General features: G+C 37.6%; 1 protein-coding gene across 7 annotated transcripts in view; it reads left to right on the forward strand.

Annotated features, from left to right (window-relative positions):
• CEP70 (centrosomal protein 70) overlaps window positions 1–10440 on the forward strand; it is a 78611-nt gene extending 68171 nt beyond the window's left edge. For 6 of the 7 annotated variants that reach the window (XM_082393694.1, XM_082393698.1, XM_082393697.1 and 3 more), the window contains 6 exons: window positions 1395–1565; window positions 3347–3493; window positions 3679–3847; window positions 4012–4126; window positions 5120–5199; window positions 7486–10440. In XM_082393694.1, the coding sequence (XP_082249820.1) occupies window positions 1395–1565; window positions 3347–3493; window positions 3679–3847; window positions 4012–4126; window positions 5120–5199; window positions 7486–7547 (744 nt within the window). In that variant the 3' untranslated portion in view covers window positions 7548–10440. Of the gene's footprint in view, window positions 1–1394; window positions 1566–3346; window positions 3494–3678; window positions 3848–4011; window positions 4127–5119 lie in introns of all 7 variants that reach the window. The other variant, XM_082393696.1, reaches the window with a different exon arrangement.
• The last annotated feature ends 11043 nt before the right edge of the window (window positions 10441–21483 follow it).

Consider the following 21483-nt stretch of genomic DNA (forward strand, 5'->3'; position numbering starts at 1 on the left):
TGAAGGGGTTAGGACATTTTTGGTTGTACACAGCACCGTTGTATCATGTTAGGTGATCCATGATCTTGTTATTGTCTTTATTTGGAGATTAAATACGGTTTAAGGCAAAGTGTATGGGTGCCAAGTTGACAAGGGGTGGACTTGTGATGGTTAATTTTATGTGTCAACTTGACTAGGCCAGAGGGTGCCCAGATAATTTGGTCAAACATTGTTCTGGGTGTGTCTGTGAGGGTAGTTCTGGATGAGAGTAACATTTGTAATGGTAGACTGGGTAAAGCAGATTGCCCTCCTCATGGTGGCTGGGTCTCATCAAATCAGTTGAAGGCCTGAGTAGACCAAAAAGGCTGAGGAAGGAGGGACTTTCTGCCTGCCTGACTGCCTTTGAGCTGGGACATCAATTTTTTTTCCTGCTTTCAAATGTTGAACTGAAACATTGGCTCTTCCTTGGTCTCAGGCTTGAGGGAATTCAGACTAGAACTATGCCCTTGGCTCTTCTGGGTGTCCAGCATTGCTAACTGCAGATCTCAGGACTTGTCAGCCCCTGTAATTCACCATCTAGCCTGGGCTGGTCCACATGGCAGCAGAGCTCAATGGGAGAGAGCAGAAATAATCAAGGCCCCTTGAGTCTTGGGCTTCAAGCTGGCACACCATTACTTCCTTTTCTGTATGCCAAAGCAAGGCCCAAGATTACCCCAGATTCAAGGAGTAGAAAATACTCTACCTCTTGATGGGAGAACCTGCAGTGTCATACTGCCAAGGGGAGAGGGTATAAGGAAGAGTAATAATTGCAGTAATTTTTGCTAACAGTCTACTACAAGGTATGGATACATACTGCTAGACATGTATGTAATCCCCCTTGGTTCACTACCACCCTCATGGAATGGAATTGTGCTATGACCTTCTGGCACTCAGCTAATATCAGCTCCCTGATCTCTCTTAGGAGTTCTGCTGCCCTCCTTAATCTTTGGTGTGAGGTAGAGGGAGAAGAAAGACTATGTTCCTGTGCTCATTAATAATTTAATGAAGGGGAATTAATTTTTTTTTCCATTAAAATGGAATTCAAAGTAGAGTTTAAGTATAATAGAAGCAAAACATTGAAATGCATGTACTAAACCAAACAACAGCAACAACAAAACTGTTTGTTAATAAGCATCGGAAATCAAATTCTCAGGAGACCTGTAGCTTTCTATGGGAAGAAAAGAAAAATAACACAGCATTTTTCACTCACTTGTTCTGTACAGTCCTTTGAAAGACACTTGTTTTGGTGAATCCTGTCCAATGAATCTCTAACTTGGTAATGATGTTACATTGATATGTAAAGCATTCCTTTAACATATATCACTTTGATAGGACTGTGATAAACATTTCAACTGAAAACACTGTCTTTTTTAAAGGTATTAAGGAGCATCAATTCAATTATTCACAATCCAAGAGCTCCAGTAATAATTTATAAACAGAGCAAAGGAGGAGCCCAACATTTTAATAGAGATCTTGTTCAAGATTGTGGATTTGAGCATCTTGTTCCTATAATAGAAATGTGGGCAGATCAACTGGCTTCCTTAAAGGTAAGGGGTTGAATATTTTTTACAGGCTTTGAAAATCTGTAGGAGTCCATGGGCTTTATATACTTTTATTCTCAAGCAAAGTTTTATATTTGGTGTGCTTTTACCATAGACTTTTTCTTTATAATTGCACCTTACTGATGAAAAATGTTGGTTAATGAAAGTATCATTATGCTCTGACTTCCTGACTTTTTTTTCAAATTCTGGTGGCGCTTACTGTTTAATACATTTATTTGGCACTGAATGTGTTGCCTTGAATTGCTAAAATAGATAACTGCCTTCTTACCAAATGAAAAATTAAAGATATTAATATGTGAGGTCTGGGTACTAATTGGAGAGTGTTAAATAAGTGGAGGACTAAAATAAGAAGTTGAGAAAAGTAGAATTTCCTGTATTTCTTTCTGTATTCTAGAGTTGCACTGTCTAATACAATAACCACTAAGCCACATGTAGCTTTTGATCACTTGAAATGTGACTAGTCCCAACTGAGATGTGCTGCAAGTATAAAATTACACACCAGATTTAGAAGACTTATTATGGAGAAAAATAGTTAAAATATTGATTATCTGTTAAATGATAATATTTTGGATATATTGGGTTAAATATATTATTAAAATTGTCAGCTATTTCTTTTTACTTTTTTAAATGTGGCTACTAGACAATATTACTGTGACACACATTACATTCCTTTTGGATGGCCTTGTTCTAAAGGGCCAAGCACTGTGCCATGCACATAGTAGATGCTCAGTACATATTTGTTTATTGATTGACCAGTCTTAGACGTCTAAACTTCCAGGAGCCCGGCCTCTTGTGCACAGTTTTAAATAGATTAGGACAACATATCTAGGCCAGGAAAACTAAGTAGGCTGTCATGAAAGTCAAGTCGAATTACTTTAGGCATCCTTTCGAATTAAAAACTTTCCTGGAGATACATACTATAACATGGATGAATCTTGAAAATATCCTAAGTGAAAGAAGCCTGTCACAAAAGGCCACTTATTGTATGATTCCATTTTTTTAATGAAATGCTCAGAATAGGCAAATCCATAGAAACAGAAAGTAGATTAGTAGTTACCCAAGGGCTGGGAGCAGGAGAGAACGGGGAATGACTGTAAGTGGGTACAAGGGTTTCTTCTTTTTTTTTTTTTAACATCTTTATTGGAGTATAATAGCTTTACAATGGTGTGTTAGTTTCTGCTTTATAACAAAGTGAATCAGTTATACATATACAAGCAACCGCATAGCACAGGGAGATCAGCTCGGTGCTTTGTGACCACCTAGAGGGGTGGGATAGGGAGGGTGGGAGGGAGGGAGGGTTTCTTTTTGGAGTCATGAAAATTGTTCTAGAGTTGGATAATGGTGATGATTGCACATCTGTGTAAATAAGTCAAAACTACTGAATTGCACATTTAAAGAGGATGAATTTTATGGTATGTGAATTACATCTCAGTAAATCTGTTATTTAAAAAATCAAAGGCAAAATATTAAGGACAAGCTTATTTTTTATTCATCAATAATTCAAAATAATTACTTAAATAACATATGCTACTAATAAATAACATATAATTACTTTAAACATCCAGATTCCAGATAATCAATATATATATATGTAAGGCCTGGAGAAAACTAATTTAACAGACTTTTTCTAAACTGATAATGGTATTTTTAAAAACATAATGATGATCGTTAATATATATATTAAACCTGCTTGGATAATTATATTTTATTAGCATTATTATGAAAACTTTAAAAATCAGTAATAGCATATTGTTTCTTTCGTAAAGGATTTGTATAAGTCCTTGAAAATACTATCTGCAGAACTGGTGCCTTGGCATAATTTAAAGAAGCAGGATGAAAATGAAGGTGTCAAAGTTGAAGATCTGTTGTTTATAGTAGATACCATGTTAGAAGAAGTGGAAAATAAGGAAAAGGTAATACTACCTAATACTTACATAAATGTTCACATTTTAATGTACTCTTTATCTTAGAAACTAATAATGATATGGATATAGATATTCTACTAGAACTCTATTTCTCTTTTTAAAGTTTTTATTAAAGATTTGGAATAATTCTAAGATGTAAACTATCTTTCTTTTTCTTCCTCTCTTTTGGGCAGGACAGCAATATGCCAGACTTTCAAATTTTGCGAGCTATTGTTTCTCACTTCCAAAAATTATTTGATGTGCCTTCTTTAACTGGAGTCTATCCCCGAATGAATGAAGTTTATACTAGGCTTGGAGAAGTGAACAATGCTGTGAGAAACCTCCAGGAACTCTTAGAACTAGGTGATGACCCTTTGTCATTTTTGGCCCCCCATTTAAGAATTATTATTAATAAATCAACAAAAAGTAGTTAAAAAATCAAGGCTAACTGAAGCATAAAGTGTTTGATTTAATGATTTTGAAAACTCTCTTTTAAAATATCCTATCCTTTTATTTCTCTTTTGCAGATAGTTCATCCTCATTGTGTGTGCTGGTGAGCACAGTTGGAAAATTGTGTAGGCTGGTTAGTGAAGATGTGAATGAACAGGTTATGCAGGTATTGGGACCTGAAGACCTCCAAAGGTATTTATTTTGAAAAGGTTACAAAGTATCATCCTGAATGTTTGGAGTGGTAAAATTAAAGACTTTCAAAACTTCATAAGTTATTTAACTTTCCTGTTTGAAATAGCATTTTTTAAAATAACTTGACAATCTAAAATAATCTCACACCTTAGGGATGGAGAGAATGTCAAGTATTTTCAAGATAAAAGTAGACTCTAGGGCCTATAGGTTTACATAGGGTGGGTCAGGACTCCAGCATTATTGCTGTAAGCTTGTTCCCAAATTATATATGGAGAAATTCAAACTTTATTAGCAACTTCATGTGAATTCAGAATATATAAGTCCAGTTTTTAGTACAATACCATCAATCACTGATCACTAAATAATCACTAAGAGTATGTGTATTATTTGATGAGAAGATGTTAAGGATTTTTTTTAAAAAGCTAGGCATCTCCAACATAAAACCTAATGTTTTTTTAAAATATTGAAATGTTATAGCTATACTCTTCCTCCCTCCTTCCCCAGATTTTATAGCTACATATGTTCTGCAAGTTTTCCAAGAAGAACCCTTACCTGACACTTGAGTTTTCTGATACTTGATGCTTTTAAAAGGAATGTATGTCTCACTATTGGTCTTTTTCTCCTTCCCACAGTTTTACTGATTACTGATACTTATTCTTAATGTTTAATAGAATACAGGATATAAAAGCCAATTCTTTTTAGAAAATGTTATAAAAGCATGGTCTCTTAAGAATCCTCAAGCTAAATAGAAAGTTCCTATATTAGGAATGTTATATAGATTTAACTTTAGAACAGATGATTACACTGAAAATAGAATTTTTTTTTAGAAAAGTGTTACTAGATGAACAAAGAGCTGAAAAAGGACGGATTGCAGTAAATGATCATTAAACTTATATTTAAATTAGCAGGACAATTTCTTTCCATTTTGAAATGTTCTATGTCCAATGAGATGCAAGTTGGAAATTCAGTGTAAACTGCATTTTTTTTTAAAAGCATTATCAACAAACTGGAAGAACATGAGGAATTTTTCCCAGCATTTCAGGCATTTACTAATGATCTACTTGAAATCTTAGGTAAGATCTTTGTTGGCGGTGGTTAAATTTTGAGTCTCAAGATGTCAGTGGGTTTGAGGAAACAGTGCTCCTTAGTATTAGTATTAGTGTTTTTACCCAGAGTGGTAGAAAGTGTCTGCAAACCACTAACAGTTCTGGAAGCAAACTTCTAACTTGCAGTTAAAGTTGGTTGGGATTAGTCTGCAGAACAGAGAAGCATATATCCTTTAAGGAGCTGGGGGTGCCTTTGTTTTAGGACCTTAAAATGAGAAATGACATTACTCTGGCTAGGCCCAGTGTAACCTTGACTCTGTCATTGGCAATGAGAAATGTCCTTAGAATTTATGATCTTGTAAGGTGTCTTTTTTTTTTCTTCTTCCTCCTTCTCCTTCTTTTTCTTCTCTCTTTTTTTTTAAAGATAGTTCCTACTTACTGTGTTTTTTAGATATACAAATTAATTTCCTTCTCAGGTGGTGAGAAGTAATATAAAGTAAACATCTGTAGAAAGGAGATAAATTTATAAATCTATAGAAGGGAAGAGATACATTTTACACTCTTGGTCAGATTGAGGGCTTCGTCAGTAGTAACATCTCTTAAAGGGAAAAAAAATGTAATTAGCTTAGGAATCATAGGCAAAATAGAGACCCAATTCTCTTTAAGTGTGATTATATATGGCTATAAAAATAATTTGTCTTACGGTTAAGAACACTTTTTAGGGAATTCCCTGGCGGTCCAGTGGTCATTAGGACTCTGGGCTTTCACTGCCGAGGGCGCAGTTTCAATCCCCGGCGGGGGAACTAAAATCCCGCAAGTTGCGCAGCATGGCCAAAAAATCACTTTTTTAAAAAGGTTAAAGTGATTTATTTATTAATGAATTCTTTTTTTTTCCATATAGCTCATTTGAAATTGAAAGTGTTTTTTTGTTTTTGTTTTTTGTTGTTGTTGTTGTTTGGGAAAGTGTAATTTGAAAGTTTAACTTGAGATGTGGAATTGTATAAATGTGTTGCCTTGTATCTCAAAGAGCCTTGTTTCCTGCAATAATATGATTTTACTTGCTTTGGGGTAGCAATTAACTTAAACAATGAGTTTCGTGTCATTAATAAACATTTTAATAGGTGTGCTAGCAACACTTATTTCAGAATCCTTCTATAGAAACTTCCCCTCAGATATGATACTCAGCATGGTTCATGGGGGATCATTTGCTTCAATTCAACAGGTGTGATTTTAGAATGCGGGTCAGGGAATAACTTGATCTTTGTACCTTACCACAATGTAAGATGTGAACCAAATTCTCTGCTGTAGATTTGCTGATATTTTTTTCCTTTCTTATATTTTGATAAGTGGATTCAGATAAGAATTCTGACTGAAGTCAGGAGCTTAAACATCATGGGTCATGTGTTTTGGCTAAAGGAAGAACCATCAAAATCCAGCTAAACATGGAGGGAGAGAGATGGAATCCAAGGAATCATGTTTTATGTAAAGGAAATGAGTTTATGAACAGTGACCTAGCAGAATAATCTAGAAAAAAGTGGTGAGAATTTAGAGAACCTGCCACTGGGGCTTACCTTAAGTAGGGCTGGAGTCTACATAATCAGAGAAAGGACCTTCCTTAGTGGCTAGGAGCTTCCAGATGGTGAATTCTAACTTAGGCTGGTTGGAAGAAGATAGTCTTAGGAAGAGAAGTCAAACTCAGAAAGAACCTGGCAGAGAAGAACCTGAACTATCTGGTAGGCTGGACCAGGCTAAGCTCTATAATACATTGCATCTGAGATTTTACTCTGAGACACCTCACACCTTTTATTAGGTAGATAGGCTTCATCCTAAAAGGTAGACCTAAGAGCCATCCTACTAATGAGAAATCTTTATCATAAAATTAGGACAGGATTGTGTTCCAAGAGAAGAAATCCCTAAGTCCTTAGATGGGGGCCCATGAGAGAGAGCGCCTCTACTGGGGATTTCACCATGTAGGCTCACCCATGTAGTTAAAGAGGCAGTAACATAATATCATAAATGTCACTAGTAGGATCTGTTCATAAGAACACACTGCTAATGAGATTAATAATCAGAGTCAGAGGATGCTTTTGTAGGTATGTGGTAGCTGTTACCCTTTTTTTTGCCCTGTGAAGCATCTCTGTCTGAATCAGTGATACACTCATCACCACTATTGGAGAAAAGTTTCATGTGCATGAAAGCACTAGTGATGTTGCCTTTGTGTCTGAGGTTTGCCTTTGCATAGAGATTCTCATTTCATCTGAGCCTAACAGTGGATAAAGCTATTCTTTTATTATTTTTGTTTTTCTGTTACAGAAATTGATGACTTGGATGCCATTGTACCTGCAGTAAGGAAATTAAAAATACTTTCACACTGAAAACAAATCATTTTTACTGTGTAAATTGCATTCTTAACATTCTAAATATTTTGTAGGATTGATCTTACTCTGAGACAAGGGTTATAAAATGTATATACTCTCAGAATTCACCCCCTTCTTTCTGTTGAGTCGTTCTCCATCCATATAATTTTTATTAATTTTGAGATTCTTTTACAGAAAGCGTTGCTAAGTTTAATTACTAAATTAACTTTAGATCCTTTAATCATTTCTTAAGCAATTCTTGAGTGCTTAAAATGTAAGACTGTTTTAAAGTACAGTGTGTAAGAGAGAAACTCAGGGAGAGAAAGTGCCAGTAATAGAAAGGTTGCATTTAAGTTCAGAGTTTTTTGGCCTGGGAACAAGGAATGCCAGCAGGAAGCTGTTGCTTTCCTGGCAAGGAAATGGCACATTCTATTAAGATATCCCTCATGACACTTGCCCTTTCAGAGCAGAAGGAACAAAAGGAAGAAGGAAAAAAAGTTTTATCGTGTTAGGGTAGGAAATGAATTATGAGGTAAAATAGATGAGTACATGTGAGTCTCTCACAAAAAAGTGTCCTTTTTGCTATCTTGATGTGATGTACCTTTTATAAGGGCATGATATCTTAAATAAAATTTTTGTTAAGAATTTCCAAATGTAAGTGTTCTCAGTGACTTACTTGTATTCCTCACAAAAAATGAGTCATATTCTCTTACTAGGCTGAGCCTTCCTTGGGCACCCTTCCTGGTTCACCCTTGCTGCGTTTTACATAAGAGCAGCTTTCTTGATGCTTTCTACTTATTCTCTGTTCTCCATATTCATTCTGATTTTCTTAAAGGACAGGTGTTTGGCTTCACATCCATGAGTACGGGCCACTTTTGGTTACTGCCGCTCCCTCACGCACTACCCCCGCCTTTATAAGTAATGGGCCTAGGAAGACTTCTCAGTTATTCTTGTCCATTGCCATGTAGAATATTGTAAAGAATTTCCAGGAAGCAGCATAGTGGAATGCAGAGAGTAATGTCAAAAGATAAGCACCCAGATCTTTAGTGTGGTGACCTTAGGGATTACACTTAAGATAATATCTTAGGTTTTTTCTAGATTTAAAATTCTTTGTTTTGTTGGCCTACAATTACATTTCTAAATACTAGCCCACAATTTGTGAAAGAACCTGTGTCTTCGAGGGTTGGGTAGAAAAAGTATTTGGATATTCAGTAATGTAAATGCTCTTAGTTGATTAGAATACTCCAAGAAATTGTTATGACCCAGTTTGGAAATCCAACAATTTTTGAAAGGAAGAAATACAGTTTTTTAAATTCAAGTATAGTTAGTTTACAATGTTGTATTAGTTTCTGGTGTACAGCGAAATGATTCAGTTATAGATATAGATACAGATATATATACACACACATATATATATATACACACACATATTCTTTTTCATATTCTTTTACATTATGGTTTATTATATGACATTGAATATAGTTCCATGTGCTATACAGTAAGACCTTGTTGTTTATCTATTTTATATATAGTAGTTTGTATCTGCTAATCCCAAACTCTTAATTTATCCCTCCCCCACCCCCTTTCCCCTCTGGTAACCATAAGTTTGTTTTCTATGTCTATGAGTCTGTTCATTAATAAGTTCATTTGTGTCATATTTTAGATTCCACATGTAAGCGATATCATATTTATCTTTGTCTGACTTACTTCACTTAATATGATAATCTCTAAGTCTATCCATGTTGCTGCAAATGGCATTATTTCATTCTTTTTTATGACTGAGTAGTATTCCAGTGTGTGTGTGTGTGTGTGTGTGTGTGTGTGTATAACATCTTCTTTACCCATTCATCTGTCAGTGGACGTTTAGGTTGCTTCCATGTCTTGGCTATTGTAGATAGTGCCGCTATGAACATTGGGGTGCATGTATCTCTTCGAATTATCATTTTCTCTGTATATATGCCTAGGGGTGGGATTGCTGGATCGTATGGCAACTCTAATTTTAGTTTTTTAAGGAATCTCCTTAGTGTTCTCCATAGTGGCTGCACCAATTTACATTCCCACCAACAGTGTAGGAGGGTTCCCTTTTCTCCACACCCTCTCCAGCATTTGTTATTTGTAGACTTCTTAATTACTGCCATGCTGACTGGTGTGAGGTGGTACCTCATTATAGTTTTGATTTGCATGGAAGAAATATAATTTTTAAATTATGTTAATCTAAATTTTGTCAGTTTAAGAGCCTGTGGTTAACTCTTAGTTTAAAACAGGGGTTTTCAAACTCTTCCTCAGAGGCCTAGGAGTTTTTTGGAGGGCCGCTGAGACGGGACAGTGCTGCTAGTAGGAAGAACGTTAGGCCCTCTCTATCAGGTGTACTTTTATCCAGTTTTAATTATCTAAAATATAAGTACTGCAACCATTGTTTAGCTCTTGATTTTTTACAATTTTATTGATGTATAGTTGACATATAATAAATAGTGCATATTTAAAGTATACAATTTGATAAATTCTGACATACATATATACCTGTGAAACCATTACCATGATCAAAATAATGAACATACCCATCATTCCAAAAGTTATTTCTTTGCCCTTCATGATCCCTCCCCAACCCCACCCCCATCCCTAGACAACAACTGATCTGCTTTCCATCACTATAGACTAGTTTGCATGTGATGGGATTTTATATAAATGGAATCATACAGTATGTTCTCTTTTTTGTCTGGCTTCTTCCACTCAGCATAATTATTTTGTGATTGTGAATGTTGTTGGATTTATTAACAGTCCATTCTTTTTAATTGGTGTGTAGTATTCCATTGTATGAATACACCAAAATTTGTCTATCCATTCACCTTTTGATGGAAATGTAGGTTGTTTCCAGTTTTTGACTACTACAAATAAAACCACTATGAACATTCATGTTCAGGTCTTTGTATGAACATAAACCTGATATCCATTGTCTTGAAAACTATTGTTTCGTATTTTTTGGTTTTGGTTTTGGTTTTGGTTTTGGTTTGGTTGGTACAGGTGGAAGTGTAAATTTTCTTTCTGCTACTCTGTCCTGTTTAAAAGTGGAAGTGTAAGTGTATTATCTGAAAACATGTAGGGTTTCTTTTTTTTTTTTTTTTTAAACATCTTTATTGAAGTATAATTGCCTTACAATGGTGTGTTAGCTTCTGCTTTATAACAAAGTGAATCAGTTATACACATACAATATGTTCCCATATCTCTTCCCTCTTGCATCTCCCTCCCTACCACCCTCCCCATCCCACCCCTCTAGGTGGTCACAAAGCACCAAGCTGATCTCCCTGTGCTATGTGGCTGCTTCCCACTAGCTATCTATTTTACATTTGGTAGTGTATATATGTCCATGACACTCTCTTACCCTGTCACATCTCACCCCACCCCCTCCCCATATCCTCAAGTCCATTCTCTAGTAGGTCTGTGTCTTTATTCCCGTCTTGCCACTAGGTTCTTCATGGCTTTTTTTTTTTTTTCCCTTAGATTCCGTATATATGTGTTAGCATACTGTATTTGTTTTTCTCTTTCTGACTTACTTCACTCTGTATGACAGACTCTAACTCCATCCACCTCATTACAAATACCTCCATTTCATTTCTTTTTATGGCTGAGTAATATTCCATTGTATATATGTGCCACATCTTCTTTATCCATTCATCTGTCGATGGACATTTAGGTTGCTTCCATGTCCTGGCTATTGTAAATAGAGCTGCATTGAACATTTTGGTACATGACTCTTTTTGAACTATGGTTTTCTCAGGGTATATGCCCAGTAGTGGGATTGCTGGGTCGTATGGTAGTTCTATTTGTAGTTTTTTAAGGAACCTCCATACTGTTCTCCATAGTGGCTGTATCAATTTACATTCCCACCAACAGTGCAAGAGGGTTCCCTTTTCTCCACACCCTCTCCAGCATTTATTGTTTCTAGATTTTTTGATGATGGCCATTCTGATCGGTGTGAGATGATATCTCATTGTAGTTTTGATTTGCATTTCTCTAATGATTAATGATGTTGAGCATTCTTTCATGTGTCTGTTGGCAATCTGTATATCTTCTTTGGAGAAATGTCTATTTAGGTCTTCTGCCCATTTTTGGATTGGGTTGTTCATTTTTTTGTTATTGAGCTGCATGAGCTGCTTGTAAATCTTGGAGATTAATCCTTTGTCAGTTGCTTCATTTGCAAATATTTTCTCCCATTCTGAGGGTTGTCTTTTGGTCTTGTTTATGGTTTCCTTTGCTGTGCAAAAGCTTTTAAGTTTCATTAGGTCCCATTTGTTTATTTGTGTTCTTATTTCCATTTCTCTGGGAGCTGGGTCAAAAAGAATCTTGCTGTGATGTATGTCATAGAATGTTCTGCCTATGTTTTCCTCTAAGAGTTTGATAGTGTCTGGCCTTACATTTAGGTCTTTAATCCATTTTGAGTTTATTTTTGTGCATGGTGTCAGGGAGTGTTCTAATTTCATACTTTTACATGTATCTGTCCAATTTTCCCAGCACCACTTATTGAAGAGGCTGTCTTTTCTCCACTGTATATTCTTGCCTCCTTTATCAAAGATAAGGTGACCATATGTGTGTGGGTTTATCTCTGGGCTTCCTATCCTGTTCCATTGATCTATATTTCTGTTTTTGTGCCAGTACCAAACTGTCTTGATTACTGAAGCTTTGTAATATAGTCTGAAGTCAGGGAGCCTGATTCCCCCAGCTCCATTTTTCGTTCTCAAGATTGCTTTGGCTATTCGGGGTCTTTTGTGTTTCCATACAAATTGTGAAATTTTTTGTTTGAGTTCTGTGAAAAATGCCAGTGGTCGTTTGATAGGGATTGCATTGAATCTGTAGATTGCTTTGGGTAGTAGAGTCATTTTCACAATGTTGATTCTTCCAATCCAGGAACATGGTATATCTCTCCATCTATTTGTATCATCTTTAATTTCTTTCATCAGTGTCTTATAATTTTCTGCATACAGGTCTTTTGTCTCCTTAGGCAGGTTTATTCCTAGATATTTTATTCTTTTTGTTGCAATGGTAAACGGGAGTGTTTTCTTAATTTCACTTTCAGATTTTTCATCATTAGTGTATAGAAATGCAAGAGATTTCTGTGCATTAATTTTGTATCCTGCTACTTTACCAAATTCATTGATTAGCTCTAGGAGTTTTCTGGTAGCATCTTTAGGATTCTCTATGTATAGTATCATGTCATCTGCAAATAGTGACAGCTTTACTTCTTCTTTTCCGATTTGGATTCCTTTTATTTCTTTGTCTTCTCTGATTGCTGTGGCTAACACTTCCAAAACTATGTTGAATAATAGTGGTGAGAGTGGGCAACCTTGTCTTGTTCCTGATCTTAGTGGAAATGGTTTCAGTTTTTCACCATGGAGGACAATGTTGGCTGTGGGTTTGTCATATATGGCCTTTATTATGTTGAGGAAAGTTCCCTCTATGCCTACTTTCTGCAGGGCTTTTATCATAAATGGGTGTTGAATTTTGTCGAAAGCTTTCTCTGCATCTTTTGAGATGATCATATGGTTTTTCTCCTTCAATTTGTTAATATGGTGTATCACATTGATTGATTTGCGTATATTGAAGAATCCTTGCATTCCTGGGATAAACCCCACTTGATCATGGTGTATGATCCTTTTAATGTGCTGTTGGATTCTGTTTGCGAGTATTTTGTTGAGGATTTTTGCATCTATGTTCATCAGTGATATTGGCCTGTAGTTTTCTTTCTTTGTGACATCTTTGTCTGGTTTTGGTATCAGGGTGATGGTGGCCTCGTAGAATGAGTTGGGGAGTGTTCCTCCCTCTGCAATATTTTGGAAGAGTTTGAGAAGGATAGGTGTTAGCTCTTCTCTAAATGTTTGATAGAATTCACCTGTGAAGCCATCTGGTCCTGGGCTTTTGTTTGTTGGAAGGTTTTTAATCACAGTTTCAATTTCAGTGCTTGTGATTGGTCTGTTCATATTTTCTATTTCTTCCTGGTTCAGTCTTGGCAGTTTGTGCATTTCTAAGAATCTGTCCATTTCTTCCAGGTTGTCCATTTTATTGGCATAGAGTTGCTTGCAGTAATCTCTCATGATCTTTTGTATTTCTGCAGTGTCAGTGGTTACTTCTCCTTTTTCATTTCTAATTCTATTGATTTGAGTCTTCTCCCTTTTTCTCTTGATGAGTCTGGCTAATGGTTTATCAATTTTGTTTATCTTCTCAAAGAACCAGCTTTTAGTTTCATTGATTTTTGCTATTGTTCCCTTCATTTCTTTTTCATTTATTTCTGACCTGATCTTTATAATTTCTTTCCTTCTGCTGGCTTTGGGGTTTTTTTGTTCTTCTTTCTCTAATTGCTTTAGGTGCAAGGTTAGGTTGTTTATTCGAGATGTTTCCTGTTTCTTGAGGTAGGCTTGTATTGCTATAAACTTCCCTCTTAGCACTGCTTTTGCTGCATCCCATAGGTTTTGGGTCGTCGTATCTCCATTGTCATTTGTTTCTAGGTATTTTTTGATTTCCCCTTTGATTTCTTCAGTGATCACTTCGTTATTAAGCAGTGTATTGTGTAGCCTCCATGTGTTTGTATTTTTTACAGATCTTTTCCTGTAATTGATATCTAGTCTCATAGCGTTGTGGTCGGAAAAGATACTTGATACGATTTCAGTTTTCTTAAATTTACCAAGGCTTGATTTGTGACCCAAGATATGATCTATCCTGGAGAATGTTCCATGAGCACTTGAGAAAAATGTGTATTCTGTTGTTTTTGGGTGGAATGTCCTATAAATATCAATTAAGTCCATCTTGTTTAATGTATCATTTAAAGCTTGTGTTTCCTTATTTATTTTCATTTTGGATGATCTGTCCATTGGTGAAAGTGGGGTGTTAAAGTCCCCTACTATGATTGTGTTGCTGTCGATTTCCCACTTTATGGCTGTTAGTATCTGCCTTATGTATTGACGTGCTCCTATGTTGGGTGCATAAATATTTACAATTGTTATACCTTCCTCTTGGATCGATCCCTTGATCATTATATAGTGTCCTTCTTTGTCTCTTGTAATAGTCTTTATTTTAAAGTCTATTTTGTCTGATATGAGAATGGCTACTCCAGCTTTCTTTTGATTTCCATTTGCATGGAATATCTTTTTCCATCCCCTCACTTTCAGTCTGTATGTGTCTCTAGGTCTGAAGTGGGTCTCTTGTAGACAGCATATATATGGGTCTTGTTTTTGTATCCATTCAGCCAGCCTGTGTCTTTTGGTGGGAGCATTTAATCCATTTACATTCAAGGTAATTATCGATATGTATGTTCCTATTCCCATTTTCTTAAATGTTTTGGGTTTGTTATTGTAGGTGTTTTCCTTCTCTTGTGTTTCTTGCCTAGAGAAGTTCCCTTAGCATTTGTTGTAAAGCTGGTTTGGTGGTGCTGAACTCTCTCAGCTTTTGCTTGTCTGTAAAGGTTTTAATTTCTCCATCAAATCTGAATGAGATCCTTGCTGGGTAGAGTAATCTTGGTTGTAGGTTTTTCTCCTTCATCACTTTAAGTATATCCTGCCACTCCCTTCTGGCTTGCAGAGTTTCTGCTGAAAGATCAGATGTTAACCTTATGGGGATTCCCTTGTGTGTTATTTGTCCCTTGCTGCCTTTAATATGTTTTCCTTATATTTAATTTTTGACAGTTTGATTAATATGTGTCTTCGCGTGTTTCTCCTTGGGTTTATCCTGTATGGGACTCTCTGTGCTTCCAGGACTTGATTAACTATTTCCTTTCCCATATTAGGGAAGTTTTCAACTATAATCTCTTCAAATATTTTCTCAGTCCCTTTCTTTTTCTCTTCTTCTTCTGGGACCCCTATAATTCGAATGTTGGTGCGTTTAATGTTGTCCCAGAGGTCTCAGAGACTGTCCTCAGTTCTTTTCATTCTTTTTTCTTTATCCTGCTCTGCAGTAGTTATTTCCACCATTTTATCTTCCAGGTCACTTATCCTTTCTTCTGCCTCAGTTATTCTGCTATTGATCCCATCTAGAGTATTTTTAATTTCATTTATTGTGTTTTTCATCATTGCTTGGTTCCTCTTTAGTTCTTCTACGTCCTTGTTAAATGTTTCTTGCATTTTGTCTATTCTATTTCCAAGATTTTGGATCATCCTTACTATCATTATTCTGAATTCTTTTTCAGGTAGACTACCTGTTTCCTCTTCATTTGTTAAATCTGGCATGTTTTGACCCTGCTCCTTCATCTGCTGTGTGTTTTTCTGTCGTCTCATTTTGCTTATCTTACTGTGTTTGGGGTCTCCTTTTCACAGGCTGCAGGTTCGTAGTTCCCGTTGTTTTTGGTATCTGTCCCCAGTGGCTAAGGTTGGTTCAGTGGGTTGTGTAGGCTTCCTGGTGGAGGGAACTAGTGCCTGAGTTCTGGTGGATAAGGCTGGATCTCGTCTTTCTGGTGGGCACGTCCACGTCTGGTGGTGTATTTTGGGGCGTCTGTGGCCTTATTATGATTTTAGGCAGCCTCTCTGCTAATGGATGGGGCTGTGTTCCTGTCTTGCTAGTTGTTTGGCATAGGGTGTCCAGCACTGTAGCTTGCTGGTCGTTGAGTGAAGCTGGGTCTTGGTGTTGAGATGGAGATCTCTGAGAGATTTTCGCCGTTTGGTATTACGTGGAGCTGGGAGGTCTCTTGTGGACCAGTGTCCTGAAGTTGGCTCTCCCACCTCAGAGGCACGGCCCTGATGCCTGGCTGGAGCACCAAGAGCCTTTCGTCCACACGGCTCAGAGTAAAAGGGAGAAAAAATAGAAAGAAAGAAAGGAAGAGGCTATAATATAGTGAAGTAAAATAAAGCTATTATAAAGCAGAGCTATACAGACAAAATCTCACCCAGAAGCATATACATATACACTCACAAAAAAAAGGAAAAGGGGAAAAATTAATATATCCTGCTCTGAAAGTCCACCTCCTGAATTTGGGATGATTCGTTGTCTATTCAGGTATTCAACAGATGCAGGCATATCAAGTTGTTTGTGGAGTTTTAATCCGCTGCTTCTGAGGCTGCTGGGAGAGATTTCCCCTTCTCTTCTCTGTTCGCACAGCTCCTGGGGTTCAGCTTTGGATTTGGACCCGCCTCTGCGTGTAGGTCACCTGAGGGCGTCTGTTCCCCGCCCAGACAGGACGGGGTTAAAGGAGCAGCTGCTTCGGGGGCTCTGGCTCACCCAGGCCGCGGGGAGGGAGGGGTACAGAGGAGGCGGGGCGAGCCTGTGGCGTCAGAGGCCGGCGTGACGTTGCAGCAGCCCGAGGTGCGCCGTGTGTTCTTCCAGGGAACTTGTCCCCGGATCACGGGAGCCTGGCGGTGGCGGGCTGCACAGGCTCCCGGGAGGGGTGGTGTGGAGAGTGACCTGTGCTCGCACACAGGCTTCTTGGTGGCGGCAGCAGCAGCCCCAGCGTCTCACGCCCGTCTGTGGGGCCCGCGCTGATCGCTGCGGCTCGCGCCCGTCTGTGTAGCTTGTTTAGGCGGCGCTCTGAATCCCCTCTCCTCGCGCACCAGGAAACAAAGAGGGAAGAAAAAGTCTCTTGCCTCTTCGGCAGCTGCAGACTTTTTCCCGGACTCCCTCCCGGCTAGCTGTGGTGCACTAACCCCTTCAGGCTGTGTTCACGCCGACAACCCCAGTCCTCTCCCTGCGATCCGACCGAAGCCCGAGCCTCAGCTCCCAGCCCCGCCCGCCCCGGCGGCTGAGCAGACAAGCCTCTCGGGCTGGTGAGTGCTGCTCGGCGCCGATCCTCTGTGCGGGAGTCTCTCCGCTTTGCCCTCCGCACCTCTGTGGCTGCGCTCTCCTCCGTGGCTCCGAAGCTTCCCCCCTCTGCCACCCACAGTCTCTGCCCGCGAAGGGGCTTCCTAGTGCGTGGAAATCTTTCCTCCTTCACAGCTCCCTCCCACTGGTGCAGGTGCCGTCCCTATTCTTTTGTCTCTGTTATTTCTTTTTTCTTTTGCCCTACCCAAGTACGGGGGGAGTTTCTTGCCTGTTTAGAGGTCGGACGTTTTCTGTCAGCGTTCAGTGGGTGTTCTGTAGGAGCAGTTCCACGTGTAGATGTATTTCTACTGTATCTGTGGGAAGGAAGGTGATCTCCGCGTCTTACTCTTCCGCCATCTTCTCTCCTCCCCCATGTAGGGTTTCTTATGTTGTCTTTTTATTATTTTTTTTCTAATTGTATTGCATTGTAGTCAGAGTACATGGTCTTTTTGGTACTGAATCTTTGGGATTCATTGAGACTTTCTTTGTGACTTTATTGTGATGAATTTCCACATAGTACACATGTGCTTTAAAAAGTCCAATCTTTAATATATACATATATATACATATACTTACATATATGTATATATTGTGCTATTAATATGTTGTTTAAATCTACTTCATTTCTATCAATTTTTTTGTCTGTCTGGTTTGTTAGTTTATGAGAGATACTGAAATCTCTGGACTTGTCAAATTTTGTTTTCTATATTTTGGGCCTATTTTATAAGTACTTATAAATTCATAGTTGATAATATCTTCTTGATTAGTATCTCTCTTGATCACTACCTGTGCTTTTTACCTTGAAAGCAATTTTGTCCTTTTAATTAATAGTTGCCGGAAATTTCTTTTCCTTCTTTTCTTTTTCATTTATTTCACTAATTTTTTTTAAAAAATTATTTATTTTATTTTTGGCTGCGTTGGGTCTTCGTTGCTGCACACAGGCTTTCTCTAGGTGCAGCCAGCAGGGGCTACTCTTCGTTGTGGTGCGCAGGCTTCTCATTGCAGTGGCTCCTCTCGTTGTGGAGCACAAGCTGTAGGTGCATGGGCTTCAGTAGTTGTGGCTCGTGGGCTCTAGAGCGCAGGCTCAGTAGTTGTGGCACACGGGCTTAGTCGCTCCGTGGCATGTGGGATCCTCCCAGACCAGGGCTCGAACCCGTGTCCCCTGCATTGGCAGGAGGATTCTTAACCACTGCGCCACCAGGGAAGTCCTATTTCACTAATCTTTTTTGTGTGTTACAAAATATAACACATATGCTAAGTATGGTAAAAACCATAAATGTCAAGTATAATGAATGATTATAAAGTGAACACCCATGCAACAATCAAGAAACAGAACATTCACCAACACTCCAAAAGGCCTCCCCCACATACCCTATGTGCCTTCCCCCATTAGCCTGACTTATGTTAATCACTTACTTGTTTTTTTAAAATAGTTTTGCCAGTTTTGTGTGTACACCTAAACCAAGATAGTTTAGTTTTGCCTGTTTTAGAACTTTATAAAAATGGAATCATATTGTATATGTTCTTTTTAATTATTCTTTTGTTCAACATTATGTTTGTACTATTCATCTATGTTGTTGTGTGTAGGTCCAGGTCATTGGTTTTCATTGGTGTCTAGTATTCCTCTATGAATGTTCCATAATCCATTTGTCTGTTCTACTAGGGATTGGCATTTGGGTTGTTTCTAGTTCTTGGCTGTTGTGAGCTACTGCTGTGAACATTCTTGTATGTGCATCCTCGTTCACTTGTGTGCAGGTTTTCTAGAAGCAATATCCAAGAAGTAAAATTGCTGGGTCCTAGAGTAAAACACATCTAACCATGTGAATGGAGCCTCTGGGGTTGTATAGTGTGCAACTTTGATAGAGAATGTATATTTCAACTTTAGAAGAAAATGCCAAACTCTTTTCCAAAGTGGTTGTACCAATTTATACTCCCACCATTAATGTATGAGAGTTCCCACTTTTCCATATCTAGACCAATTTTGGGTAAGTCAGATTTTTTATTTTTGCCAGTATAGTGTATAGAGCTCTTAGTGTGGTTTTAATGTTTATTTTCCTGATTACTAATGAAGTGAAACATCTTTTCCTTTGTTTATTGGCCATTTGTGTTTATTTTTTGAAGTGCTTGTATGTATCTTTGGTTCACTTTTCTATTGGACAGTCTGTCTTTTCCTATTGACTTTTAAGAGTTATTTATATATTCTGGACATGAGCCATTTGACAGTTATATGTGTTGCAGATGTATTCTTCCATTCTATGTCTTCTTTCCATTTTCCTCTAGTTTCTTTTTATGAACTGACAAACTTAATTTTAATATAGAGAGTATAGTTAAAGATGTAGAGATTTATAGTTAGTGCTCTAAGTGTCTTATGAACTCTTTCTCTAGTCACAAGTTGTAAAGTTATTCTCTTATATTATAGCTGTACAGTTTTGCCTTTCACACTTAGTCTAATATACCTGGAGTTTTTTGATTTTTTTAATGTGGTGTAAATAAAGGACCATTTTACATTTTCCGTCATAGATACCCAATTATCTCAGCACCATTTATTGAAAAATCTATTTTATTGCCCCTCTGCTCATAGTGCTACGTCTGTCATGAATTGAATATCTGTGTGTGAATGGGTCTGTTACTGGACTCTCTTCTATTCTTTTGGTCCAGTTGTCTCTCCCTGCACTAGTACCCCACTGTTTTCATTATTTTAACTTTAAAATAAACTTTGGTATCCAGTTGAAGGCTTCCCACCCTTTGTGTTTCCATGTGTATTGAATCTGATTATCAAGTTACACACACACATGCACACACACTACATACTGAGATTTTTTTTTCATTAAACATAGGATCAGTGGGGAAAATCAGCATCTGTAATGCTGGGTCTTCAAACTCCAAGTACAACATAGCTCTCCATCTGGTTAGATTCACTTTAACATTTCTAATAAAGTTTCATAATTTTCCTGTAGGGATTATTGTTAGATGTATTCATAGTATTTGATCTTTTATACATTTATAAATTATCTTTTTAAAATTTCATTTTCCAACTATTTCAGGAACAGAGAACTAAAATTGATTTTTAAATATTAACTTTGCAGTTGGCAACCTTGCTAGAAACTCTCTGATTAAATCTAGCAGTATATCTTTAGATTATTTTGGATTTTTATGCTCATGATCATATCATCTGTATATAACAACAGTTTTGGTCAGATATACCTGTTTTTTCTTGCCCAACTACATATGCCACAATACAGGGCTGAGTAGAAGTGGTGATAGGAAGCAGCCCTTTCTTATTTCAGATTTCAAAAGGAAAGCATTTAATGTTTCACCATTAAATATGATGTTTGCTACTATTACTATAAACAGATCTAAACGACCCTTGAGTATATCTTTTTCATCCTTTTATTTTCAACACTTCTGTGTGTTTGAAGTGAACCTCTTGTAAATAGCATATAGCTGTACTTTTTATTTTCATGGAATTTGACCCCCTTGCGGGTTTTACTAGTGGGTTTATATTTAGAAGTCCTTTGCCTATCTTCTTTTGTATTTTCTATTTATCATTTTTTCTATGCTACTTTTTTCTTTCCTATTTTTGGGGGAGTATTGAATTTCTCTTTATTTTTTTTCTTCTTCACTACTGATTTGGAAGTTTTATATTTCAGCTCTGTTGATTTTTCTATTGTTACTCTATTTTATTGGTTATCTTAAAATTTTTAATATACACTTAGTCAAGGTCAGGAGATAGAAACTACATTGCACAGGTAGCCTAACAGGAAAAATTTAAAACCAGAGTGGCTAACTAGTAACGGTAGTTACCTACTAAAAGGGGAGAAAAGAAGACTCTAAGGGGTATGCAGTAGCGACTTCAGAAAGCAGATACTACCCCCCAGGGATAAAGGAGAGTGAACAAGGAAGGAACTTAGAAACTTAAAAATTGCCTTCCCACTAGGCTGAGGTTTAAACCTTTGAGCAGAGGTCTGGCTGCTATAGGAACAGGCAACCAACTTGTGGCAAAGAAACTTGCCAGAGGGTGCTGGATGGTGCTGAACCATGAAGGCTGTATTTACGTTTGCAAAGCCCAAGGGCGTGAGCCAAGAGTAAACTGTGGCGGTGCTTAGGTAACCGAGGACAGCCCTCACACAGCTAGGAAAAAAGCACCTCAGTAGAAGAAAGAAAGGCCCCTTCTTCCCACTCT

Source organism: Balaenoptera borealis (genome assembly GCF_965194805.1).
Source record: "Balaenoptera borealis genome assembly, chromosome: 5".
In the NCBI taxonomy this organism is placed as follows: Eukaryota; Metazoa; Chordata; class Mammalia; order Artiodactyla; family Balaenopteridae; genus Balaenoptera; species Balaenoptera borealis.